Source organism: Cucumis melo, chromosome 1 (genome assembly GCF_025177605.1).
Source record: "Cucumis melo cultivar AY chromosome 1, USDA_Cmelo_AY_1.0, whole genome shotgun sequence".
Lineage (NCBI taxonomy): Eukaryota > Viridiplantae > Streptophyta > Magnoliopsida > Cucurbitales > Cucurbitaceae > Cucumis > Cucumis melo.
The window spans coordinates 26,818,549-26,842,550 of record NC_066857.1 but is presented as its reverse complement, the minus strand read 5'-3'; the positions used below and the strand labels follow the sequence as shown (position 1 = coordinate 26,842,550).

Here is a 24,002-nt window from a genome sequence, read left to right as displayed (position 1 = left end):
AAGATGAAAGAAATGGTAGGAAAAAGACAAATTGCAAAATAAAGATAAAAATTTTATGGAATTTGTGGCCCGTAGTAGTTTAGTGTTCTAAGTTTTTCTTAGAATTATGATATTTTTTTAAAAAAAATTCAAATTAAGAAGGGAACAGAAGGTTAAGTGTAATTGGGGAGGGGGAGGGGGAGGGGGAAGGGGGAGGGGGAATTACAGTAAATCAAACAAAAGATATGGCAAAAATGATGGTGAAGAAAACCAAACCCAAAACCCAATATCTTTCTAATCATTCAAATTAGACTTTATAAATTTTTCGTTTTTGTTTCTTCCTTTTTGAAATGAAAATAATTATTTGTTTTTCTTAGAGTACAGACAGTGCATTTAGACAGCTGGTTACAACATTAAGTAAGAATCAAATCTATTTGATTACTTCATAAAATACCATTGATTTGACATCACCCCAACCAAACATTAAAAGTGGCAAAAGATTATTATTATCATTATTATTATTATTATTACTACTCCTAAAGTTCTTTGTTCTTAATTATATTATCTTTTTTCTTTTTCTTTTTTTCTTTTTTAATTTCCTTATCTTACATTAAAGGACAAAATGTCCAACAGCATGGATAATAAAAGCTGATAAATTTAAAACGGAAAGAAAAAAAAAAGAGAGACAATAACTATAAAAAATAATCCCTCAAATTAGCCTACTTTTCTTTTTTCTTTTTTCTTTTTTTTTCTTTTTTGATTTTTTATCTTACGATTTGGTGCTATACAACTTTGCACCATAGGGACAGACTTGCTTCTAGAGATTTTACAGTGGAAAGTTGTAAGAAAAGTAGAAACTTTCTTCTCTCATCCCACAAAATTAGAAAAAAAAAACAATATTGAAATATAAAACAGATTGGAAAAAAGAAGAAGACAAAGTGGATTTCTCTCTCCTTAATTAGACCTAAGAAATGGGATAAATTGGGATTTTTCTTTTTTTTTTTTTTTTTTTTTGCCTTTTAATCAATGCTTGAAAATTTAATCTCTTGTATTTACAACAGCAGCGCCTTTGTATATGGTGTTGAAGGAAGAGATTAGAGTTCAATTTTCATTTGATCTGAACCTGCATAATCACAATATTCCACTTTCAATTTTCACAATTAAATATATATATAAAGTTATTGTTGTTATTATTACTATTATTTATTATTACAATGTATGATGATTACCTAAGTTGAAGTTGTGAGATTGTAATGATATTTCTTGGGTCTGATTTTGGACGAACCCCATTTGAACAATGCTTTGGAGTTCATCTTCTCCGAAATTTGGAAACTGTGTGATACATAGAATTGAAAATTTTAATTTAGTCGTGAGTGATAATGATCCAGATGTTGTAGGAATGGTTGGATAGTAAAAGGAATTACCTGAGAGGGATTTTGAAGGAAGGAATTGAGAGGAGGGAGTTGAATGGTAGGAAGATTTTGGCATAAAACGGAGTCAATAGGGTCCACAGAGCAATGAGAGGTGGTTGGAAGAGAAGAATTTTGGTGCCCATAAAAGCTTGAAGCTGAGGAATCTATAGGGGAAATTTGAGGATGTGTCAAACTTGTTCCTGATTGGTACATCTGTCTCAACCCCAAAAAAAAATTATATATATATATATATTTTTTTTTTTTTTTTTTGTTAAAGCAAGAAAAAATAAAAGATAATGATAATAAAGTGAAATGGAAGTTTAAAGAGTAAAGAAAGAAAAAGTGAAGGGAAAAGAAAATTCCTTTTTCTTTTTTTTTTCTTTTTTTTTTTCTTTTTTTTTTTTTTAATTTTCATATTTTAGTTAAAATATCTTTTTTTTTTCTTCCATATATATACTTTCAATGGTCTAATTATTGTTTATTTAAAAATAGTTCGATACATGACAGAGATTAAAATTTAAAAAAAAAAAATTAAAGACCAAAATGGTAATTTGAATTTGTATTTATGTGTATATTAGTTGTTTTTTTTTTTTTTTTTTTTTTGGTTAATTTAGTGTGAGAGAGGGAGAGAGAGAAGAAAAGTGGGAGAAAAAGTTACTTGTTTAGAAGAGATAAGAGAATCGACGTTGTAATCCACCCTGGTTGTATTCACAGAAGCCAACTTCATGGAAAGAAACTGAAACCCAACATTCAAAATCATTCATTCATTTATAAACTTGTAATTATGTTCCTATAAAGTTTTAAAGTGGGCCATTTTAATTACCTCTACTTGGTGTTGTAATGACTGCACATAGTTGATTATCTCATCCAACATCAAAGCTTTTCCAGTTACCTATTTTTAACCAAAAATTCATTTTTCTTCAATCAGTTTTTTTTTTTTTTTTTTTTATTAACAATTTGTGTGTGTGTGTGTGTGTGTGTGTTCTTGACCAACCTTGTTGCAACCTGGTACAAGATCTTGAAGAAGCTTCATTCTTTCACTGATTTTCTCTCTTCTAACCTTCAAATTCGAAAAACGGGAATTTTATTTTTCATATAAACATTATCAATATCATCAGAATGATCTTCAATTTTGTAATTTACTCACTCTTTCAGCAAGACTATGGCTATCTGTAGCTTGGCCTCTTCTTGCTCTAACATGAATGTAATCTTTAGGAGCTTCAGGAGGTTTCGAATTCGCCTTTGCTTGTTTCTCTTCCGCTGAATTTTCATCGTTTTTCTTCAAATCCTCTTCCGTTTTCACGTTTTCCTTTGTTTCCACTGTCTTCAATTTCTTCGGACTTTCCTTTTCGGGAGTAGCTTCAACCACCTGCAACAATGGCGTAACAACAAGGAAATTCAATTTTCAGGGAATGATTTCACAATTTCAGATGTAGAAAAAAGAGAGATGATATGTTGTTCGAATTTTACCGATTCTTTCAGTTTAGCCTTCGTAATTGCTTTTCTCTTCCGTGGATTCGTAATCGTTTTGTCTTGATTCGAGAGAGACGATTCATCTTCTTGCGATGAGGAATTGTTCTTGTGTTCTTGCAATTTCATTTCAGATCCAAGTGCTTTAAGCGATGGACTACTCGAAACTCGGCTCAATTTCTCATTACCGATGGAGAGATGAGATCTATAGTTACCGAATTCGTTCGTCAACTGGCGGCCATTGAAACTCCTACTTCCAAAACACGAAAACCTAGCAGCTCGTTCAGCAAATCCAGGATCGGACGAAAATTCCGCCACACTCGAAGAAGAAGGAGTCAATGCGGCGGCGGCAGTAGAATTATTCAATTCCAAGATCCTCCTCTCAGAATTTCCGCCTAATTTACCGATCAGTTCTCTGATCGCGAAGCTCTCATTGGTTATGTTAGAATTCGAGGCCGCTGGAGAAGAAACCATGGAACTCAAAGCAGAATCAAATTGAAAGCTCTGATCGGGAACCGGATTGAGAAAACAATCCGGTGGCGATTGGTGAGAGGAAGAAGAACAGTGAGTAAGGTCAGGAAGTTGAGTTGGAACATCCATGGCGGATGAAAATTGTTGGTGCCAGGTAGCAATGGAAGGATTGGAATCAAAATGCATAAGAGATTGAGAGATTCCAGTAGGATTGAGGAAGAATTGGTTGTCCATGAACAGATTTAGAGGTTGAAAAATTGCTTCACCCAATTGAGGAAATGGGAATTTGGGTAAAAGTGAATGAAAAGCAAAGTTGAATAAAGAAAGACAGAGAGAATGGGAAGTGGGGAAGAGGAAGGGGAAGGATTGAGAGAGTGAGAAGACGATAATAAATAGAGAAATGAAAGAAAGAGAAAAAAAGAAAAAAGGGATTGTTTTCTTTTGTTTGACTTTTTTTTTTTTTTAATTATCTAAACTAGTAATATTTCATTTTTATAATACTATCCATCATTTTTATATCGAGATCTTAATTTTACTATCTTTTAAAATAAATATTCAATTGGTTTCACTTGAGCTTTATTAAATTCAATCGACCTTAAATTTTGACAAGTTATAATAATTTATATTATTGAAGGATATTTGGAGAGGGTAATCATCATTCCATTCGACTCACCAATTTGCATATTGTGAGTTTGTAGGAATTAAGATTAAGTGTCATTGTAATTTCTTTGGTTGGTTGATTCCAAATTGTAAACATGATAGTAGTTAATATTGTTGTTGGGTTGAAAAAATCTTGTTACACTTTGAGCTCCAAAAGTTTATAACTTCACAAATTTTATAACATTTTTTTGAATAAATGAAACTTGACAAACAAGTTAGTATCTATATTACTTAATGTTAATTGACATATATTCTTTAACCTTAGAGTCAAATGCTCAAATCTATAAATCCCACTAATTATATTTAAAAAAATAGAAGCAAAATGAGAGTAGAGGTTAAATTTGATTGGATATATATATATTTGGGTTTTAGCATTAATCATGTGTATCAATCAGGCTGTCTATTTACTCATGAATTGGTTTTAGGGATGAGTTATGTTGTCAAAATTAATTGTAGATAAGAAATGAATATTTAGACTCAAAGTAAGTAGTAATAATAATAAAATTGTATTTGGTAATATAAATTTGTTTTGAGGAAAAGTGTTTCCGCGGAAGACGGAAGAGGGAGATTTTGGCGGGCCTCGAACGCCAAACCTCTTTCTTTGTTAATAGGTCCATGTCCATCCCCCTTTTTCTTCTTAACACAACTTCTCCATACTAAATCTCAATTCTTCTTCCAACTTGTCTCCTTTCCTAACTTATTCTACATTTTCTTTTTAAACAACTTTTTAACTCTTCTATTCTACCTTCTTTTTGGTCTATTTTTTCAAATTCATTTCTTTTCTTTTTACTTTCTCTCAATCATCCAACTCCTTTTAGGTAGATAGGTTATCATTTGTTGTTACTACAACGAGACACAACAACAAAAAAAAAAATACTCAAGATAAAACAAATGGCATGATCTATTTAAATAGAATGGTCTTCGAGCCACCTAACAACGACCATCATGGAAAGCTATGTCATGAACAACTAAGTAGAATATCAATTAATCTAAAGGAAGTCAAGAACATAAAATTGATATGAAGAGGTCGCTTATAGAATCAACAAAAGCCCGTTTCCATATCTAGTGTTATCATATTTACATGTAATCGGTGGTATATAAGTTAACTAATTATCTTTTTTTCAATAGTTTTGTTGTTGTATAATTGGAGGTATGGTTGTCGTTAGAGATGTTACCAATCTTGGAGGTCTTAGTAAAATAAAAAATAAAAAATATAGTTTTAGAGACCAAATTTGAACTTAAACTCTTATCTTTGAGCAACAATTCATGGAGATCAAATTAAATTGTGTCAAATATTAAAATTTTTACTAATCATGGAGGTTAGTACATATTGTTACACTTCGGTGGAGCTAAGCGTCGTAGTAGGAAAACTTGCATAAAACAGAAGCATGTTAACAAAAATGACTGAGTGGTGAATCTCGCTCTCTTTAAGAGACGTTTTTTGGCTTTGCTCGGATGTGCAAACAGAAGTAAAGTGTCCCGTTGTCCCAAGATAAAAACAACCTTTAATTCGTCAGTAGGAACTGCACTAGAACCAACAACCAATATACCAACACTCACTAGATATTAGTTGCTCTAAAAACTCAAAAGACAAAATGAGAGAGAGTAAGGGAGACAGAAAAGATGAAAAGTTGAGAGAGAATACGAGAGGATATGTGTTTCGGTGGATATCCAAATGAGAAGGGAAGGTATATATATATATATATATATATATATATATATATATATATATATATATATATATATATATATATATATATATATATATATATAATGGATGAGGGAGTATTTTAGTTAATTTAAAAAAGGTAAAAAGTTATAATGGTAATTGAAAATTTATTTATTTGGAACATGAGATAGAAGAGAGAAAAATAGAAAAGAGGTAGGGGAAGTTAGTAGTTAGGGAGGAGAGTGAGGGAGATGATTAATTTCGTATTAAGAATTAATGTAATAATGAAAGAGATTTAAATGTTCAAATATTCGTAGAGTAGTTATAATCTGTAGGTAGTGGAGCAGCTAAGGTGGAGTGGGGCTATATGGTCCCCCTAAACTATTAATCATTTTTTTTTTCTCTTTCACTAAACCCTAAATTCTTAATTAATATATATATATATATATATATATATATATATTCCTAGTATTCTTCCTCATAATTAAAGTTTTGACCCTTATCAAAAACATCTAACATCTTCACTTTTTTTTCCCAACATTTTTTTTGTTCACATCCACTTTTTGTTACTATTATAACTTTCTTTCATTTTCTTTTGGAATAACCATCTTTTTAGTTTCACTTTATTTTTTTTCCTTATCATTTTTCAATGTTTATTAATGTGTTTGTTTGTTTTTACATTATTTCTTTTTATATATATATATATATATATATATATATATATATATAATTCATAATATTATTATTCAACAAAATTTTACATTGAATTTTCAAATTCCTTCCCTATAATAATTAAATTTTATGTTTAAAAATAGAACAATAAAAATATAGTTTATTTATTTATTTATTTAATAAATAAACATAAAACTTATTTTAGATAGAAAGTTTACAGTAAATAGAGACATTTCTAAATATAATAAAATAAATTAAATTACTTACGACATATAACAAATTTTTGGATTCTATCGATGATAGAAACAGATAAACTTTTATTATTGTCTATTAATGTGATTGATAGAAGCATATTAATATCTATTAACGTCTATTATTAATAGAATCTAAAATTTTGCTATATTTTGTAAATATTTTGTCAAATTTGTATTTTTTATCGTTTATTATTATTATTATTAAATTTAATTAATTATTAAATGTTATTTAGAATCAATTAAATTCAACTACTATTTTACTATTTATATTTTATGTTATCTTTTAACTATATGTGAAATAAGTTTTTATTAATAATTATCAACATTTTAATAATTTAGTTATGTTTAATATAAATGTGTTAAATTATTTTTCATTTTAATTGAATAAATAATTAACTAATATAACCATAACTTAAATAATGATTTAAATATATATTGGTAATAGGTGTCTACCATTTAATTAAGTATTTTTTTTATTGTTATATTTCAATTTTTTTTTAAAATGATACAAAATTGATAACTTGAAAACATATATTTAATTGTAGTCACTAATGATCATATATAATTATCTCAAACATATAAAACTCAATCGTTCAAATATTTTAAACGTCTAACAATTATATCCGTAAAATTAATTAGTGTGATCGAAATGGACTTTTAATATTAAAATTTTAGATATTATAAAAAGTTAATTGGATTTGAAACACAGTATATTTAACCTTTAACCATTTTGATACTTCAAAATAGTAAAAAAAAATTATAATAATATAACTCATATCACTACATTTTCTAAATTGCAAAAATACCAAATTTAAAAGTGGATAATCCTCTAATAGCTGATAACTGTCAGATATCATTAATTACTTGTCATATTTGTCATATTCGCAATATGCAAAAAAAAATGTGTAATTTTTCAAATTTTTATTGAAAAAATTTCATAGTTTTTCTCTAAAATAAAAACAATGGTTTGAATATTTTATTACACTTTTCATCTCTTTCTCCCTCATCCATTTCATACATTCGACTAGGGGTGAGACATGATAGACCAAAAAGTCGAATCGACCGACCAAATCGAAGTCGGTTGATCGGAAAACAAGAGGGATCGGTTTTGGAAAGTTTCAAATTAAGAATTTCTAAAACTTATTTTTAAGTCTTAAACCGACCGATTGACCCTTTAAGTGTTGATATCGAGGTCGGTTTGACACTTTACTAAACTCACTATGTTCAGTTCTCGGAGTCGATTTTATAAAAAAAAACTGACTCCGATCAACCGATGACCTTATTCGCTTTTTTTTTCTTTTTGGATTTCATAAAACACTTTTCTTTATCTTTTATTATTATTGTTGTTGTTGTTTTCGTTACTCCCTTTTCATATTCTATCAATAATAACACTATATAATAGGCTTCGATCTGTGTCTATCGGTGAATGTGATATATATTAATGATAGATATTGATAGACTTCTATCAATATCTTTTAGTGACATTTAATAGAAACCCAAAAAAAAGTAATGTCTCGTTAAAGTATGGAATTAATCTAAAACATATATGAAACAATAGAAAATCTCATATTTTAGAAAAAATGGAAGGTAAAATTAATTATTTAAGAAAAAAGAATAAGAAGTAAAAGAAAAGAGAGAAATATATGGATGAAAAAGATCAGAAGGGAAGAAATTTGTTGGTGAGAGATATGTCTAAAAATAAAATAAAATTAAAATGTCAAAAGAAAAAAAATGTTTTTCATGTGCAATTTAAAATTTTTTATTTTAAAATAGATATTTAACATTTTTAATGACAACTTTAAAAAATATATAATATATAAAAGATGAATTTGATAATTTTAAAATATTAAGGATGAAACTAAGAATCATCTAAAATATGGTATAAATTATTTTGTTAAATTGGAAAAATAGAAAGTTATTTATGAGAAAAGTAGAGAGTTATTTATGAATTGATATATATATATAAGACTTCAACATTATTATAAGTAATATAAATAATAGATGCCACTTGTGTGTTTAGTAATCATCCAATATTCATATCATGTGTCTATCAAATACTCATTTTTAGTGGTCAATAATCACCCACTTACCACTTTTCTTATAAATAGAGAGTTTTGGTGGATTTGTAAAAAAACACGAGAGAAATCCAAAGAAATAAGAGAAAGTAGAAAATTTTGAGATTTCTTAATTTTCTTATTTCTTAATTTTCTATATTATATATATATTATATTTTACTATTTTATTATTTTAATATTATATCTTTTCGGTTTCCATATTCCAGTTGTGTCTCGTTTTCACAAGACGTTATCCACACAAGCTCTGATAAGTCCTAATGGTATGTCGGTTTTAACCTACTCGTTATAATTAATAACATAAATATTATTTTGCATATATAATATATATTAAATTCCTAATATAATTATAATATATTATATATTATAATAGTATTACCATGGCAAATCTTACGAAGCTAGAATTTACGGCTCTTCACGTTAACGTTAGCAATTATTTATCATGGGTTCTTAATGCTGAAATGCATCTAGACTCCATGTATCTCTAATTAAAGAAGGAAATGCAACGACCACTCAAGAGAAAGCGAAAGCCATGATTTTTTTTTTCGTCGTTACATTCCTGAGGATTTAAAGTCAGAATATTTAATTGTGAAAGATCCTCATACGTTGTGGAATAAATTGAAAGAAATGTATGATCATTTAAAATTAGTTCATTAATTCCTCAAGCTTGTTAAGATTGGATACATATGAGACTACAAGATTTAAAATCAGTAATGGATTACAATTATTCAGAATAAGTTCAAAATTATTGTTAAGTGGAGAAAAAATTACTGACATGACATGGACATGTTGGAAAAGACATTTTCTACTTTTCATATCATGAATATGCTCTTGCAGCAGCAATGTTGAGAGAAAGGTTTTACAAAATAATATGAACTCATCTCTTGTCTTCTTGTTGCCAAACAAAATAACAAGTTGATGAAAAATCATGAATTCCGACCAACTAGAATAACATCGTTCCCGGAAGAGAATGTTGTAAATTTAAATTGTGGACGAGGTCGTGGTCGTGGTCATGGTCGAGGTAGAGACCGAAGAAGAGGAATAAACAATTATTATTTACGTGATGGTCGTTCTTATAATAATCCAAAATTTAAAAGAACCACACGAAACGATGATCAATAAACGGAAAGCTCCACAAAACAAGAATTCAAAAAGTGATAAAGAGATATGATATCGATGTGGTATGACTGGGCATTGGTTACGTGTTTACCGTACATCGAAACACTTGGTTGACCTATACCAAGCTTCCCTAGAGAAGAAAAAAAGGAAAAAAAATGTAGAAGTCAGTTGTGCCTATCAAGATAATGATATATTTTATCCATCTAACATGACTAATTTAGATGTGATAGATTTCTTTGAAACTCCTCGAGAGAAAATCAACACAATTGGTGAAATAACAAGGGTTTCTTTTGACTTTGAAAATATTTAGAATAAAACAACAATGTTCTAGAGATAAATTATATATTTTGTGGTTTATCTCGTACAAACTAATTGTATAGAATATCCCTCTCATATCTCTATATAAACAGTTTGGATCAAATCATTTGTAATATTTAACACCCAACCTTATTTTCATATACTATAGACCCTTTAGGTTAATTATTTAACACGATTTACTTTGTATGTCAACCACATACAGTTAAAGTTACATTTTAAATATAACTTTGGATCTTGGTTTGATGAATTTAAGTTATGCAAGTCTAAATATCGAAATGAATAACATGTTATTTATCAAATAAATAATTTGTTTATAATTTATCGACCATGACTTTAAGCTGTAATGTGTTTAGGAGGGAAACATGAATAAACTAGTATCACATCTGAATGAGAAGGATCCTGAGGACATGAAAGTAAGGTCAAGAAAGATTTAAAAGAATTAAAAGTTACTACCTATATCAACAAGGTGCACTTTACTTTTCAGTGTCTTGATCATAGGAACTCCAAAGTTAAGTGTGCCTAGCTTGGAGCAATTTTATTCTAAGTGACGTCCTAAGAATTTTTCTAGGATGTAGGTGAGTGAGGACAAAACATGCTAAAAAAACTCATGTTGGTTTGTGGGGACAACTTTCATTTTAATAAGCCAAGGACATGTAAGGATGATATTGCCAGGTTATAGGGGAATGTCGGGAAACCAAATACTAGGCTAGGGAGTTACATGGACATAAATCCCAACACAATTTGTATAAACCCTAACCAACATAAGCGTATTAATAATATATCCAACACCAATCAACATATATCAATAACTTGATTTGAAGTTAGGCATGCGTGTCTCATTTTTTTAAGCATGATATTTTGACTGCATCAATAGTATATTAAATATACAAAACATAAATTTATATGATAAAACAATAAATGGTAATGATTAGCTGAAACATTAAAGGGTTGGCTTCCTCTTCGATTGCTATGGCAACATCTCAATCAAGCTAAAAGAAGAATGAAAAACTGCTACTTGGAGATACTACACAGGAAATAGAGTTTGGAGATTGTCTTGGAAAATTCAGATTTATTGTAGCATAGTTAGATGCTCCACTATTAGTATACCAATTTGAATCAACAACACTCTCTGGTGTATCAATATCATAACCAGTGTACAAGGTAGATGAATTCTTAAAAGAATTTAGATTTTATGGGTAAGACCCTTAATTTGAACTACATGCTATGTTATTTTGGATTACTGGCCTTTAGATTGTAACGAAAGAAACTTATATTATTTGCAGTGTGGCTTAATGACAAACCTGTCACAAAGATTTGTTAGTAAAAACATTCTTCAATTTCCCCTTTCTTTTACTATACGATTACCTTTGGAGGTGTTGTAATTTCCAGAAAATGTAGGCTAGTTTGAATTACTATTCGTGTGAGCAATTTTAGGCCATATTGACAAAAGGTGAGCGAGACAACAAAGAGGAGCTCAATGCACTAGACTTCATAGTGAGTTGGTATTCTAACCTCTTTTTTCATAAGAGATTTAATTCCATTGTTGGCCATGTATCTCCTTAACCTTGAATTGAAACAACCACTGGGTTTATTCTTCATCCAAGCCAAACGGATCAACTTGAGAAACAAGATCGCTATGAAGAACATGACTCTCGACTAAAACATATAGTGACCCAACTCTTTATACTAAGTTGATGTCATTACAAAATAATAATAATAATAATAATAATAATAACAAGAGACAATTTTTTGAAAAGAGGAAAACCAAATTTTTATTAAAAACGAAATATTGAAACACTAATACATAGACGCGGAAGCAAAACTGAGTCCCCATATGGCATGTCACGGGTCCTTTTTGTAGCTACCTAACTTTTCTCTACCTTTACCTCTGTCTGAAATATTAAACATAGAAAAAATGTGAGTATAAATATATATTCAGTAAAAGACCCACTACTATTCCTGCTAGGTATTTGTTAACTTCCCATTAGGGTTATGTAAGGAAGTATCCCTAAATTGGCGTGTTTCCGAACACACATAATCCAGTGATCTTGTTTCACACATCTGGTATTCGGTGAACTCAAAGGAACACCTAGAACAAAACTGGTCTTCGGTAAACCCAAAGGAACACCTAAGACAATCGAGCTGTAAGTGACTACGTACGTCAGACCACTCATAAACATATCATGACAGATTGGTGGTCTCATCGAACCACACAGTCATAAAAAGGTGGTGATCTCGAGGAACACCTATATGGGTACGTCCCTAATAAACAAAGTTAACAAAATACCCATCCATAGCATGTAGCACATCATAACATCATAAACATGACTTGAATATTAATCATAACGTTCTTAACCATCAATATATAACCATCATTAACATAAATTAGTCCTCATCATCAACATACTATCAGTCATAAATATCAGTCATCAATATAATGTCAGTCATCATCAATAGCATCGCGTTATGCATTTTAGCTACCATCAATGCATAACCATAAATACATGCAGTCTCTTAAGTTCAGTTCGAAGGTCTAGTAGTAGAATCTCTTACCTAAAGATTTTAGCCAAACAAAATACTCCATAGTTGACGATAAAAATTTTCCATTTAGTTTAATCCTAATCATAAAAAGAAAATTGCAATATCTTAATTAATAAAATTAGCAATATAAAAAAATTCTCCCAAATTAATTAACTTTCTAAAAAATGGGGTTGAAACCAATTCAACCTTGATTGGGAAAAATCCAAGATCAAATATTCAAAAATTAGCCAATTGATGTTTTAAAGAAACCTCAATTAGATCCAAAATTAAACTAACAAATTATTAATTTAATTATTTTCACTTACCAAAGTTACTTAAATGGAGGTTGAAAAATTCTCTTAATTGATGAAAAAATTCTATCACTTAAATCTTCAAGCTTTTTCAAAGGACCAAAACCAAAATTAATGAGGCGGCGGCAGTAGAGAGTTATCTTAGTAAATAAGATGAAAAACTTTTTTCTTTTTCTTTTTCTTTTTCTTTTTCTTTTTCTTTTCAATTTAAGCATTTCAATGCTATTTATAACCTCCAAACAATAACAATAATATTTATTATTATTATTTCCTTTTTCTTTTAGGATATATATATAGATATATAATACCAAAGTATACATAAATTGTATTGAGTAGCACTATGAGAATAGGCTTTTGGCATACCCAACAAAGATTTAATTTTAGACTTTAAATAATTTAATTTTGGATTAAATTAAGTTATTATTTTTCGTAAAGAGCTGTTGGATCGTTAGAACTGGAACTGAGGAATTTCCAAGTTAAGGCTAAGTTGATCTCAACCTTGATCTTGGGACTTCACCGCTTGGGAAGCGTGATTTTTGCTGTAGATTTCGACTAAGCTAATCTCCAGATAAGAGATTCTACTACTAGACCTACGAGTGATATTTAGAGATCGCATGTATTTATAGTTATGCTTGGATGGTAGCTAAATTGCATAACGCCATGATATTGATGATGACTGATGCTGAGAATTGATTGTTATGTTATGACTAGTAGTATGTTAAGGAGGATGATTGCGTTGTGTTCGTGTTTGTGGTACTGGTTAAGTATGCTATGTTTGTAATGATACGCCATGTTTACGATAATGTTATGACATGTTACATGCTATGTATATGGTGTATGTTAGCTTTAGCTATTAGAGTCGTACCTGCATGGGTGTCCTTCGGGATCACCACCTTTTTAAGACTGCGTAGTTCGACGAAATCACCAGTCTGGCATTGATATTGACATAGACATGATTCGAGTGATTCGATGGGGTCACTCGCAGTCTGATTGTCTTAGTGTTTCCTTCGGGTACACTAAAGACCAGTTGTCCTAGGTGCTCCTTTGGGTTCACCGAAGACTAGATATGTTCCTACGGAATCACAGATTGCACGTATTCGAGAACGTGCCAATTCAGGGGTACCACTTTTCAGGACTATAATAGGAAGTTAACAGGCATCTAGCGGGACTAGTAGTGGGTCCCTTACTGAGTATTTTTATACTCACTCTTCCCATTTCTATTTTTCAGGCAGAGGCAGAGGTAAGAGCAAAGGCAAGCTGGCGAATGACCAGAAGTGACCGTGACAAGCCATAAGGATACGTTTGCTTCCGCTTTATGTCACTGTTCAGATTTTAGTATTTGCATTTTTATTTCATTCTTTATTTGTTATTTTACTTCTTTAAAATTAGATAGGGTCCGAGTTAGGATTTTATTTTGACTTATTTCGAAATACATTTGTTTATATATTAATGAGAAATTCGAGGTTTTGTTTTATTTTTCTATTTTAAATTTTACAAATTTTATTTATATTTTAAATTAGTAAAGACTTCGGCTTAGTATAAGGAGTTGAGTCGTTACATTTAATCTCTAAAATATTTTGGAGATGTTTTTTACTTTAAAATTTTTATTATTTCCAAACTGCCCCATACATTCTTCTCTCTTTATTGATCATCTCCTTTTACTGCTTCACCTTCCACTTCCTCTTCTTCTTTTTTGTAAACCTCTACATCATATTTGTATTCATAATAAAAAATTAATCTAATAATAAAAAATGTTTGTTTTTCTCAAACACTATTTTTTGGTTGGTTTTCTGTAGATTCTCTAAAAAATAAAAATAAAAATAATAAAAAATGATCGTTTGTTCAATCTCCATTTTTGGCATCTTTATCTCATTCTTCTTCTTTTTTTTTACCATTTTTTATCCAGATTTTCGATCATCATTTTTTGTTAAATCTAAATTCTTTCTTCAAACTTCTTTCAAATAGTTGCTTTCAAACACGACAACATTCTCACTTTTTAAAATACATTCCATCGTAAATATTTTATTATTCTCAAACTATAATTCAATAACTTATTTCTTCTTCCGTTTTTATTGTCATAACATCTCATATTTCTTCTCCTACTTTTTAAGGCCCCAATCATTATTTTTTGTCCCACTTTGTATCAATTTTGTATATTAGTGTTGTGATGTACTTATATTATATGTATTAGTTGGTTGATATACTTATTACATGATTTCCATTTTTTTTTCAAATTTTATGCAATTCAATGTAGTATTATTAAGTATATGAATGATGTAACTTAGTGTAGCAAATATATAATACGTATCAAAATGTACTAGTGAAGTATATTAGGTGTATCATTAGAATCTTAGGTATATCAAGTGTATTTTAATCAATTGAGCGTATCAGTAGATATATAAAATATACCAACAATACATCAAGGATATCAAACATATGAACTGGATCAAGTGTATTAAATCTATCAAGTGTATCAGTGAAAGTATAAAATATTTATTAGTAGTGTATTAAGTGTATTAAACCTAATCAACTGTATCGATAATGTAATGTATCATGCTTAGTGCATCTAGTGTCTTTAATTGATTAAGTGTATTTTCAAAGTTTAACAAATGTATCAACCACATATCAAGTGTATCAAACCAATGATGTGTATCAAGTGTTATTTAATTCATCGAGTGTATTGGCAAAGCATAACAAGTGTATCAACAACGCATCAAGTGTATCAACCACACATCGAGTGTATCAACAACACATCAAGTGATACGTGAAAATGTTGATAATTCTAATGGGTAGATTTGTAATTTTTCATTTTTCAAATGTGGGCTGGGCTTAAACTTTGCCATTTTTGCAAATTTAGAAGTGGTGTGCTATGAACTTAGCTTATCAAACTAATTTTGCTAAATTTGCAAAGCCCCTATTTTTGTTCCCATTAGCTTTTCCCAATAAATTTCTTAAATGTACAAAATCTTAGGCATTTATAATCATCAATAATAATAATAATAATAATAATAATAATAATAATAATAATAATAATAATACTTCTTTATTGTTACTATTCTATCACCAAAATATAAACATATATATTTATTTAGACCATCATTCTCCCCTCTAAATAAATATATAATCTTTTCTCGTTCAATCAAATCAACCACCACTCTCCTCATAGATTATCTTATTTTCCAAACAATTAAAATTATATTTCATCATATAATTAACTTCACTTTTCCATATTAATTATTTATAAAAAATCAAATAATTAATATCATATTCGACCAAGAATTTAAATTATTAATTAAATATATATATCAATATATATACTCACTTAAATTCAATTCCACCAAAACTAACTTTTCACTTCAAAAACCAACTTTTCACTTCAAGATCTCAAATTAACTTAAATCCTCAAATCTTTTAATCAATCAAATCTTTTCCAATAAATCACTCATAAATTCTAACATGAATTATCTTAACCAAACCATTAAGTTTTGGCTTTAATCCTTAATATAACACTCAAATAAATTAATATAATTAATAAAAACTCCTTAAAGATTTGGGATGTTATATTCCTTTTTCTAATAATTATATTCCAATATATAATTATCAATTTTCCTTTTAAATAAATCCAATTCATTCTATTTTCTTATTCACCCAATCATAACAACTTCTCTCGATAACCAATATTTATCTTTCTCCAAAATAATTAATTATCTTCTACAATAATTAATCTTTATTCTTTTCCCAAAATAATTACCCTTTTACAAATAATTATATTTTTTTAAAATATAATTATTTTACTTTTTCACCCTTAATAAATATCTTTTCTGTAAAATACAAATTATATTTCCTTAAATAATTATATTTCAGCAAATATAATTATCTTTTCCTTTCCCATAATAATTGTATATAGTTTTTCACTCTACAATTTAATTAAATATCATCCATAATTATTTAATTTAATTCAATTTCAACAACACTAAAAATCCACAACTTTACTTAATTCTCTTAACATACCATTTAATCAAAATCTCAACAAACACCAAATGTCAAAACCTCTAATTAATTAAATATTCATCCAACAAATATTTAATTAATTTCAATTCCCACAAAATCAAATAATTCTCGTTTAATGAATTAAAAAATAATGCCTAATAAATTAAATCTAATTAAACAAAACTAAGATAATTAACTCCAAAATTATCTTAATTTTGGGCATTACAAAACAAGTCTATTAAAATAATGTTTCATATATACTAAATAATAAAAAATGCTTGATGAACCTTTCTTGAAGTTTGGTAGCGGTATTTAGTGAAAAGTCAAGGTTTAAAGTGTAAATCTTAAAACTCAGGTGTCAAATTGAATGCAAGGCTCATATCTCGAGTAAAATTCTAATGTTTTGAAACTTAGAGACAAAATTGAAACAAATGTCACATTTACCCGAGGTGAAATGTAATCAATCCATGGTAATCTAAAATGTGGGCTCTAGTTGATTATGTTTGTTGGTGTTCATTTGTGTTATATAATTATAATGAACTTTGGGGGCTCGCTGCAGTCAAATCTGTAATCAAAACGGAAATCTAATTAAGGATTAAATGGGACTCACTTCAGTTGTGTTTGAAAATTTATTGAAACACGTACTACCTTTACCGTTATCATTACTGTTACCATTGTCACTCAAGATACTATTACAACGATAATACGAGAATTATGAATGTTTCAAATTTTATTATTGAATGTGAAATCTGACTAAGGTTGTACCAATTTTGCAGTACATATTGTATTATTGATTATCATGGTATAAACTGATTGGTTGAAGGATTAAATGCATAAAATTTTAAAATCTATAAAAATCAAATAAAAAAAGTTTAGTGAATGATAAATTATTGTATAATGGGAAAAACAAAAGTTAATGTGGTATTTCCAAGAAAGAGAGATTTTGGTTTTTTGAAAAACAAAAATGGGGAGAAATTGTATTATAATTAGAAACAAAAGAGGCAAAATGTGGAACCGACCAAAGCCGAGTGGGAATTAAATGCAATGATTGACTGAATTCAAACACCTTACATAATATTCAAATTAAATATACTTTTTAATATATATAATTAGAGAAAACAAAAGAAAAAAAGAAAAAAAGAATTTCGAAACCAACTGCCCAATGGGTTGTGTTATGGAACCAAACAAATGTGTTGACTTTCAATGATTGCTAAATATTCAAATAAAAAGTGTTGGGAAATTTATATTAATTAACACTTTGTAATAAGAGCGACCGAATTTTGAAGAAAGCAAATTACGAAGCACGAGGTGTATATGTATTTTCGTTTTCAATCAACTCTTAACCTTTTCGTTTAGATTGCAATTGTTAATTAGAGGTTCATTAATAAATTATTCACTTTCTTCCCTTTGAATTTGGTCCTAATATTAATAAATACAAAATAATATTAATAATCTATTACAATTGGATGTGCAACAATAACAGTTTGAAACCAAGATAACTTTTTTATGTTTTATTTTTCTAAGGAATTGCATCTTGATCGTATCCGATAACCATGGAAACTTATTGAGGAATTTGACAACTTTTACGCACCATAAGTCTTTTATCTCGTTTGATGTTGGATCAATTGATTGTTCAAAAAACTACTAAAAGCAACACATATAAGCTCAAATATCCGACGTTTCCTTAATCATAGAAGTTGTGGACTTTGAAGCTATATAGTTTGTACTTTTAGTGGCGAATCAAAGAAAAAGCTATCACATTCCAACTTTCTAAATTTAAAGTTTAATTATTTTATTATTATTACTTAATCAATTTTAACAAAAAGTAACCTCCTTACCCAACGAAAGATATTAATTTTAGATTTAATAAAATACTATGAACTAAAATATATTCAGTTTAATTACAATCGTACATTTTTTGATCTCTATCCTAATAAAGAGGTAAAGTAAATAGATGTGGAATCTTTGGAGTAATTTAGATGATGTTTATGTATATGTTTCATTTTTTTTCTTCTAACAACCAACTAGAAATAAAACATATTTGTATAAACATTATCTTCAATCTTGTGAATTTTTTTGGGTATTGGAAAATGAAGAGAGTAATCCAAATGTTCCTTCCATAAAAATATTTAATCTCCATTAAATATACGAAATTTGAGAAAGTCATAGTTAAAAGCCATGATTATTGGTAATGAATAAATACACACATTGTGATTAGAACATACATGTTAGACATAATTTTTTAACCCTTCCTTCCTTGCACTCATAAAATTCTTAATCTTATATTGTCTCAATTTCATAAAATATTAACATCGTACTCAAGCTTTTAAATCAAAAACTCCTATCAAAGACTAATAGTCTCTTTCCTAAAGGTACGTAAATAGGGAATCAATCAATTTACACACAAAATGAACTGAAGTAGCTAATTTTTGGTACAAAATTAAAAATCGTATATTAGTTGTGGGTTTAAGTTGAAATTGAAAGTATATATGAGGGAGTAAAGCATTGAATTGTGTTTTGTACTATGACAGACAGACAGCTGAAATACAGCAAATTTACAACTAATTAATAAATTAACCTTAGCCTTCTCATTTTGACCTTTGAAAGAAGATCGGCAGCTCCATTTTTCTAAATCTCTTATTGGTTTCCATTATTCCAAAAAAAATAAACAAATATGCTTTGAAAATCCCTCTCTTTTTCTCAACAAGAAACGTGTTGTTTCCTCCACCTATATATCATTTCTTCTTACTCAATTAATATCATTTCATCCACCCATATATATATATATATATATATATATATATATATTTGTTTTTCATTTTTTCTTTTTAACCATGTTTTCCTTATTAAGATTAAAATATATATATCCCTTTGGTTGGTATGTTTTTAATTATTTCATTTCAAATTCTATACCCTTTTAAAAAATCTTAAAAAGTGGTCTATCAAAAATTCTATTTACTATCTTGAGGTATGTAATGTTCTCTATTTACTTTTTTTTCTTACTCCTTCAGCAAAAATTATAGTGCCAGGGTAGCTAGTTGTACTCGTAGGTCTCCAGACTCACAATATATCTCCAATTCAGACTCAACTACCAAGTGCACCAACACCTATTAGAGATTTAGCCCGGTTATATTTCTTTTAGTAAATTCCAAAGTACTCAATGCAATAGTTCTTCTTTATTTTTCCCCCCAAAATATATGAGTCTCAAATTATATTAAAAAAAAATGTTTATACATATATATTAGTATTGTAACCACCCAACTCCTTATACTAAGTCGATGTCATTACCAATTAAAAGATAAATAAAATTTCTTAAAGTAAAGTTAGAAAATAAAACAAAATCTTAAATACTCATTAAAAATCATAAACAAATGTATGTAACGATAAAATTAAATAAATCCTAACTCATACCCTATCTAGTTTTAAAGAAAAATAAATAAAATAAAATAAAAGTGCATCTGATCAATGACATAAGGCAGAAGCAAAATGATCCCTATGGCTCGCCATAGTCACTTCTTGTCATTCGTCAGCTTCCCTTTGGCCTTACCTCTACCTATGCCTGTAAAATTAAACAAGAAAGAGTGAGTATAAAAATATACTCAGTAAGAGACCTACTACTAGTCCTGCTAGGTACTTGTTAACTTCCTATTAGAGTCCTGTAAAGTGGTACCCCTAAATTGGCACGTTCCCGAACACGTGCAGATCTATGATCCCGTACGAACATGTTTGATCTTCGGTGAACCCAAAGGAACACCTAGGACAAACTGATCTTTAGTGTACCCGAAGGAAACACTAAGACAATCGGGCTATGAGTGACCCCGTCGAATCACTCATAATCATGTCTGTGTCTATGTCATACTGGACTAGTGATCCCGTCGGACTACACAGTTATAAAAGGGATCCCGAGGGACACCCATGCGGGTACGACTCTAATTAATAGCTAAAGCTAACAGTGCAATCTAACCATAGCATGTAACATAACATACATCATCATAAACATGACAATAGTATCGATCATATCATTCTTAATTAAACATTTTCATCAAAGACATAATACAGTAGTCATCATCAATATACTACCAGTAATAAACATATTAACAGCCATCGTCATCAATCACCCATATAATGACAGTCATTATCAATAACATCCAGTTATGTGTTTCGGCTATCATTAATGTATAACAATAAATACATGCAGTCTCTTAAATTCAATTTGAAGGTCTAGCAGTAGAATCTCTTACCTGAAGATTAGTTAAAACCGAAACTAATCTAACAGTCACGGTCAAGCTTTCTAACAGTCAAGTCCTAAACACAAGAGAACCCAATAACTAAAATTAATAAATTAGTTATCAGTCGCTTAAGGATCAAATTCCAATTATTTTCACTTATCCAAAGTTGAAGATGAACCTAAATTTATTCTTGGTTTAGGAAAATTCTACAGTACAACTCCCAACTAATCTATCATTAAAAATAATTCACTTAAATCCGAAATTAAATTATTTAGGGTCCAACTGATTCTTTCTTAGGCATTAACCAAAACCCAACTCAAACTTACCAAAAAATAAGTGAAAAGGACAAAAAATAGACTAGGTGGCTCAAATGGCTTGGTCAAAGGGGGCTCGACTCGGCTGGAGGCAGAAAATGGCTTGCAGATGCAGGGTGGCTCTGTAAGGATCGGCTTGGTGGCTGGGAGACGACTCGGCACGAAGGCACGTGTGGCTAAAAGGAAACGACTGTGTGACTCGACGGCTTCGTACGTATCTTGTAGAACGATTGGTGTACGTGGCTGAAGAACGGCTAACGAAAAGTGACGAAACGCAATAGGGAGTCGCGACGAACGATTGTCGAAACGCGAAGACGACTCGACGACGATGGCTACTTGGCCGACGACGCGGTGGAAGTGGCTTGCGGTGGCTGACGAAACGCAAATGGCGGCCAGCTGGGCTTCGACGGTGACGCACGAACACTAAGGCGAGGACGGAGGAGAGGATCGGCTTCATGAACGACACGACGGAGACGGCTCTCGGCTAGGGCAGACACGAGCGACTCGGGTCAGCGAAACAGATGCAAAACCCGCGACGTGGAGGACGGTCAGTCAGCTCGGTCTCCTTGCGGCGATCGGCGGAAGTCAAGCGACGGCGGCGGCGACAGTTGAGATTAGGGTTTTTAGGGTTTCCTTAAGGTTGCTTGAGGAAGAAGATGAATAGTGCTCTTTCCAAAGAGCCTAATGCATTAATAATAATAAATTATTATTATTATTATCTTTTGTTTTCTCCAAATAAAATCTCATACTCTCTCTTCATTTAAAACCCACCAAATCTTCTCTTTTTAAACTCAAATTTTTCTCTCTCCAATCCAATTACCTTCATCTTTCCAAAATAAATATCCTTACCTAATTATATTACCAACATAATATAATTATTTTAACTTCAAAATCAATTAATTATACTATCAAATATATAATTAATCAAATTTTCTCAAATATAAACAATTAAATAATATCTAATAAGTCCCAATTTCTACCAATAAAATATTTCAACAATTAAATAACACCCGAAAATCAAAATTTAACTTAAGATAATTACAACTAAATTACCTTAAATTTGGGGCGTTACAAGTATTTCCTTGCATGAAATATTTTTGACAAATTTAAAAAATGATCTTCGAAGATCTAAATCTATAGTTTTTTTTTTTTTTAAAGTCAAGAGACCATTTTTAAGATTTAATGATAGTTTAATATTACTAGTGAATATAACATGTGCAAGATACATGAATTATCATTTTATTTTATTATATATAAGAGGAGTGGGATTTATATAAATTGGATGAGGCACATGATTTTATATTTTCAAATGTAATAGAATCTCATATTATGCAAGTAAGATAGTTGTACTAACTCATATTGGAAACAATTTTTTTTAACCTGAAAGTATACATTCAGAAAATAGTATATTGGGTAGCCAACGTATTGTTATACTATCCATCTTGTTGCCTATTAGATGATTTTAGAATTTAAATAATTAACTAATATTACGTGAATGGTAAACCAAAATCATATAAAACATTCTCCTATATTTTACATATTAAACTATTCAAGACAATAATTTGAGGATTGTAAAACTTGAATACCCAAATCAAATTAATTTAAAAGAACCTAACGTTACGCAGTAAAATTTCATTTTCTATTTTTCCTTAGCTCTCCCAATTACTTTTGGTATCGTCTATAAATAATCTTCTTTAATAGTAGAATCTCTTTATAGAGTTCATCATTTTTCGTAGCGGATTTCACCTTTACTCGAAAACCCTCACCTCCACAATCTTGCTAGAAATAGAAAACCATAATGCAAAACATTAATTCAAAGGTTATTTCTTTTAGGAAAGATAAAAGGATTAAGAAATATAAGCACCTGAACTTTATGTTGTTTTTTTCTCGATAAACCTTTGAGGCATGAAATAAAAACGAACCAAAGTAAATGAAGAACGCCAAAATCAAGTGATCCTTCCTCAAGTCACATTGAAGGGTGAGTTCTTGCATGCAAAGCTAAACTTTGGTCTCTATTTAAGTATAAAAGAACTCTTAAAATTACAAATTTCAATAAATTGACACTCTCGATTTCCTTTCTCTCTCTCATGAAAGCCTTCATCTTTTATATATATCTCTGCCACAAGGATAGAAAAATGGAACATATATAGATAAATAATCAATGAGGTTGGCGAAGAAGACAAACGAACAAAAACAGATGAATTAAAAATTGAAATATAAATTTTGAGACTTTTAATATTATTATGAAATGTTTAATAATGTCTTTATGATATATTCTTTTTCCTTTTCATTTGCTGATCTTTTGATCCTTATTATTAATGTTAGCAATGAGGAATCGTATTGGGTGAGAAAAAGGCAAGATTGAGAGATAAAATAATAATAAAGTTTAAACTTTATAATTAATGGTGGAATTGAAATATAATTTAGAAGCGGCGATATAGTAAAAAACTAAAAAATAAAAGGAAGATTAAATAGCAACATCCATATATGATTTAATACTCAGATATCTATTAAAAACCGTAGATGCTTTGTGGTTTCTCCA

General features: G+C 29.4%; 1 protein-coding gene across 1 annotated transcript; it reads right to left on the bottom strand.

Moving 5' to 3' along the window:
• Positions 1-668: 668 nt before the first annotated feature.
• LOC103497607 (transcription factor bHLH78) lies at positions 669-3,746 on the bottom strand. Its single transcript, XM_051081478.1, has 8 exons — positions 2,862-3,746; positions 2,539-2,760; positions 2,386-2,451; positions 2,215-2,283; positions 2,050-2,127; positions 1,404-1,604; positions 1,209-1,311; positions 669-1,102 (listed from the first exon to the last, which is right to left on the bottom strand). Exons 1-8 carry the CDS (start codon positions 3,564-3,566, stop codon positions 1,074-1,076), a joined length of 1,473 nt encoding a protein of 490 aa, XP_050937435.1. The 5' UTR covers positions 3,567-3,746; the 3' UTR covers positions 669-1,073.
• Positions 3,747-24,002: the final 20,256 nt, after the last annotated feature.

Coding starts and splice junctions, on each gene's coding strand:
- LOC103497607 (XM_051081478.1), bottom strand. CDS start 3,566: ATGGACAACCAATTCTTCCTCAATCCTACTGGAATCTCTCAATCTCTT. Junction 2,761..2,861: donor AGGCTAAACTGAAAGAATCG/GTAAAATTCGAA, acceptor CCATTGTTGCAG/GTGGTTGAAGCTACTCCCGA. Junction 1,103..1,208: donor ATCTCACAACTTCAACTTAG/GTAATCATCATA, acceptor GTGATTATGCAG/GTTCAGATCAAATGAAAATT.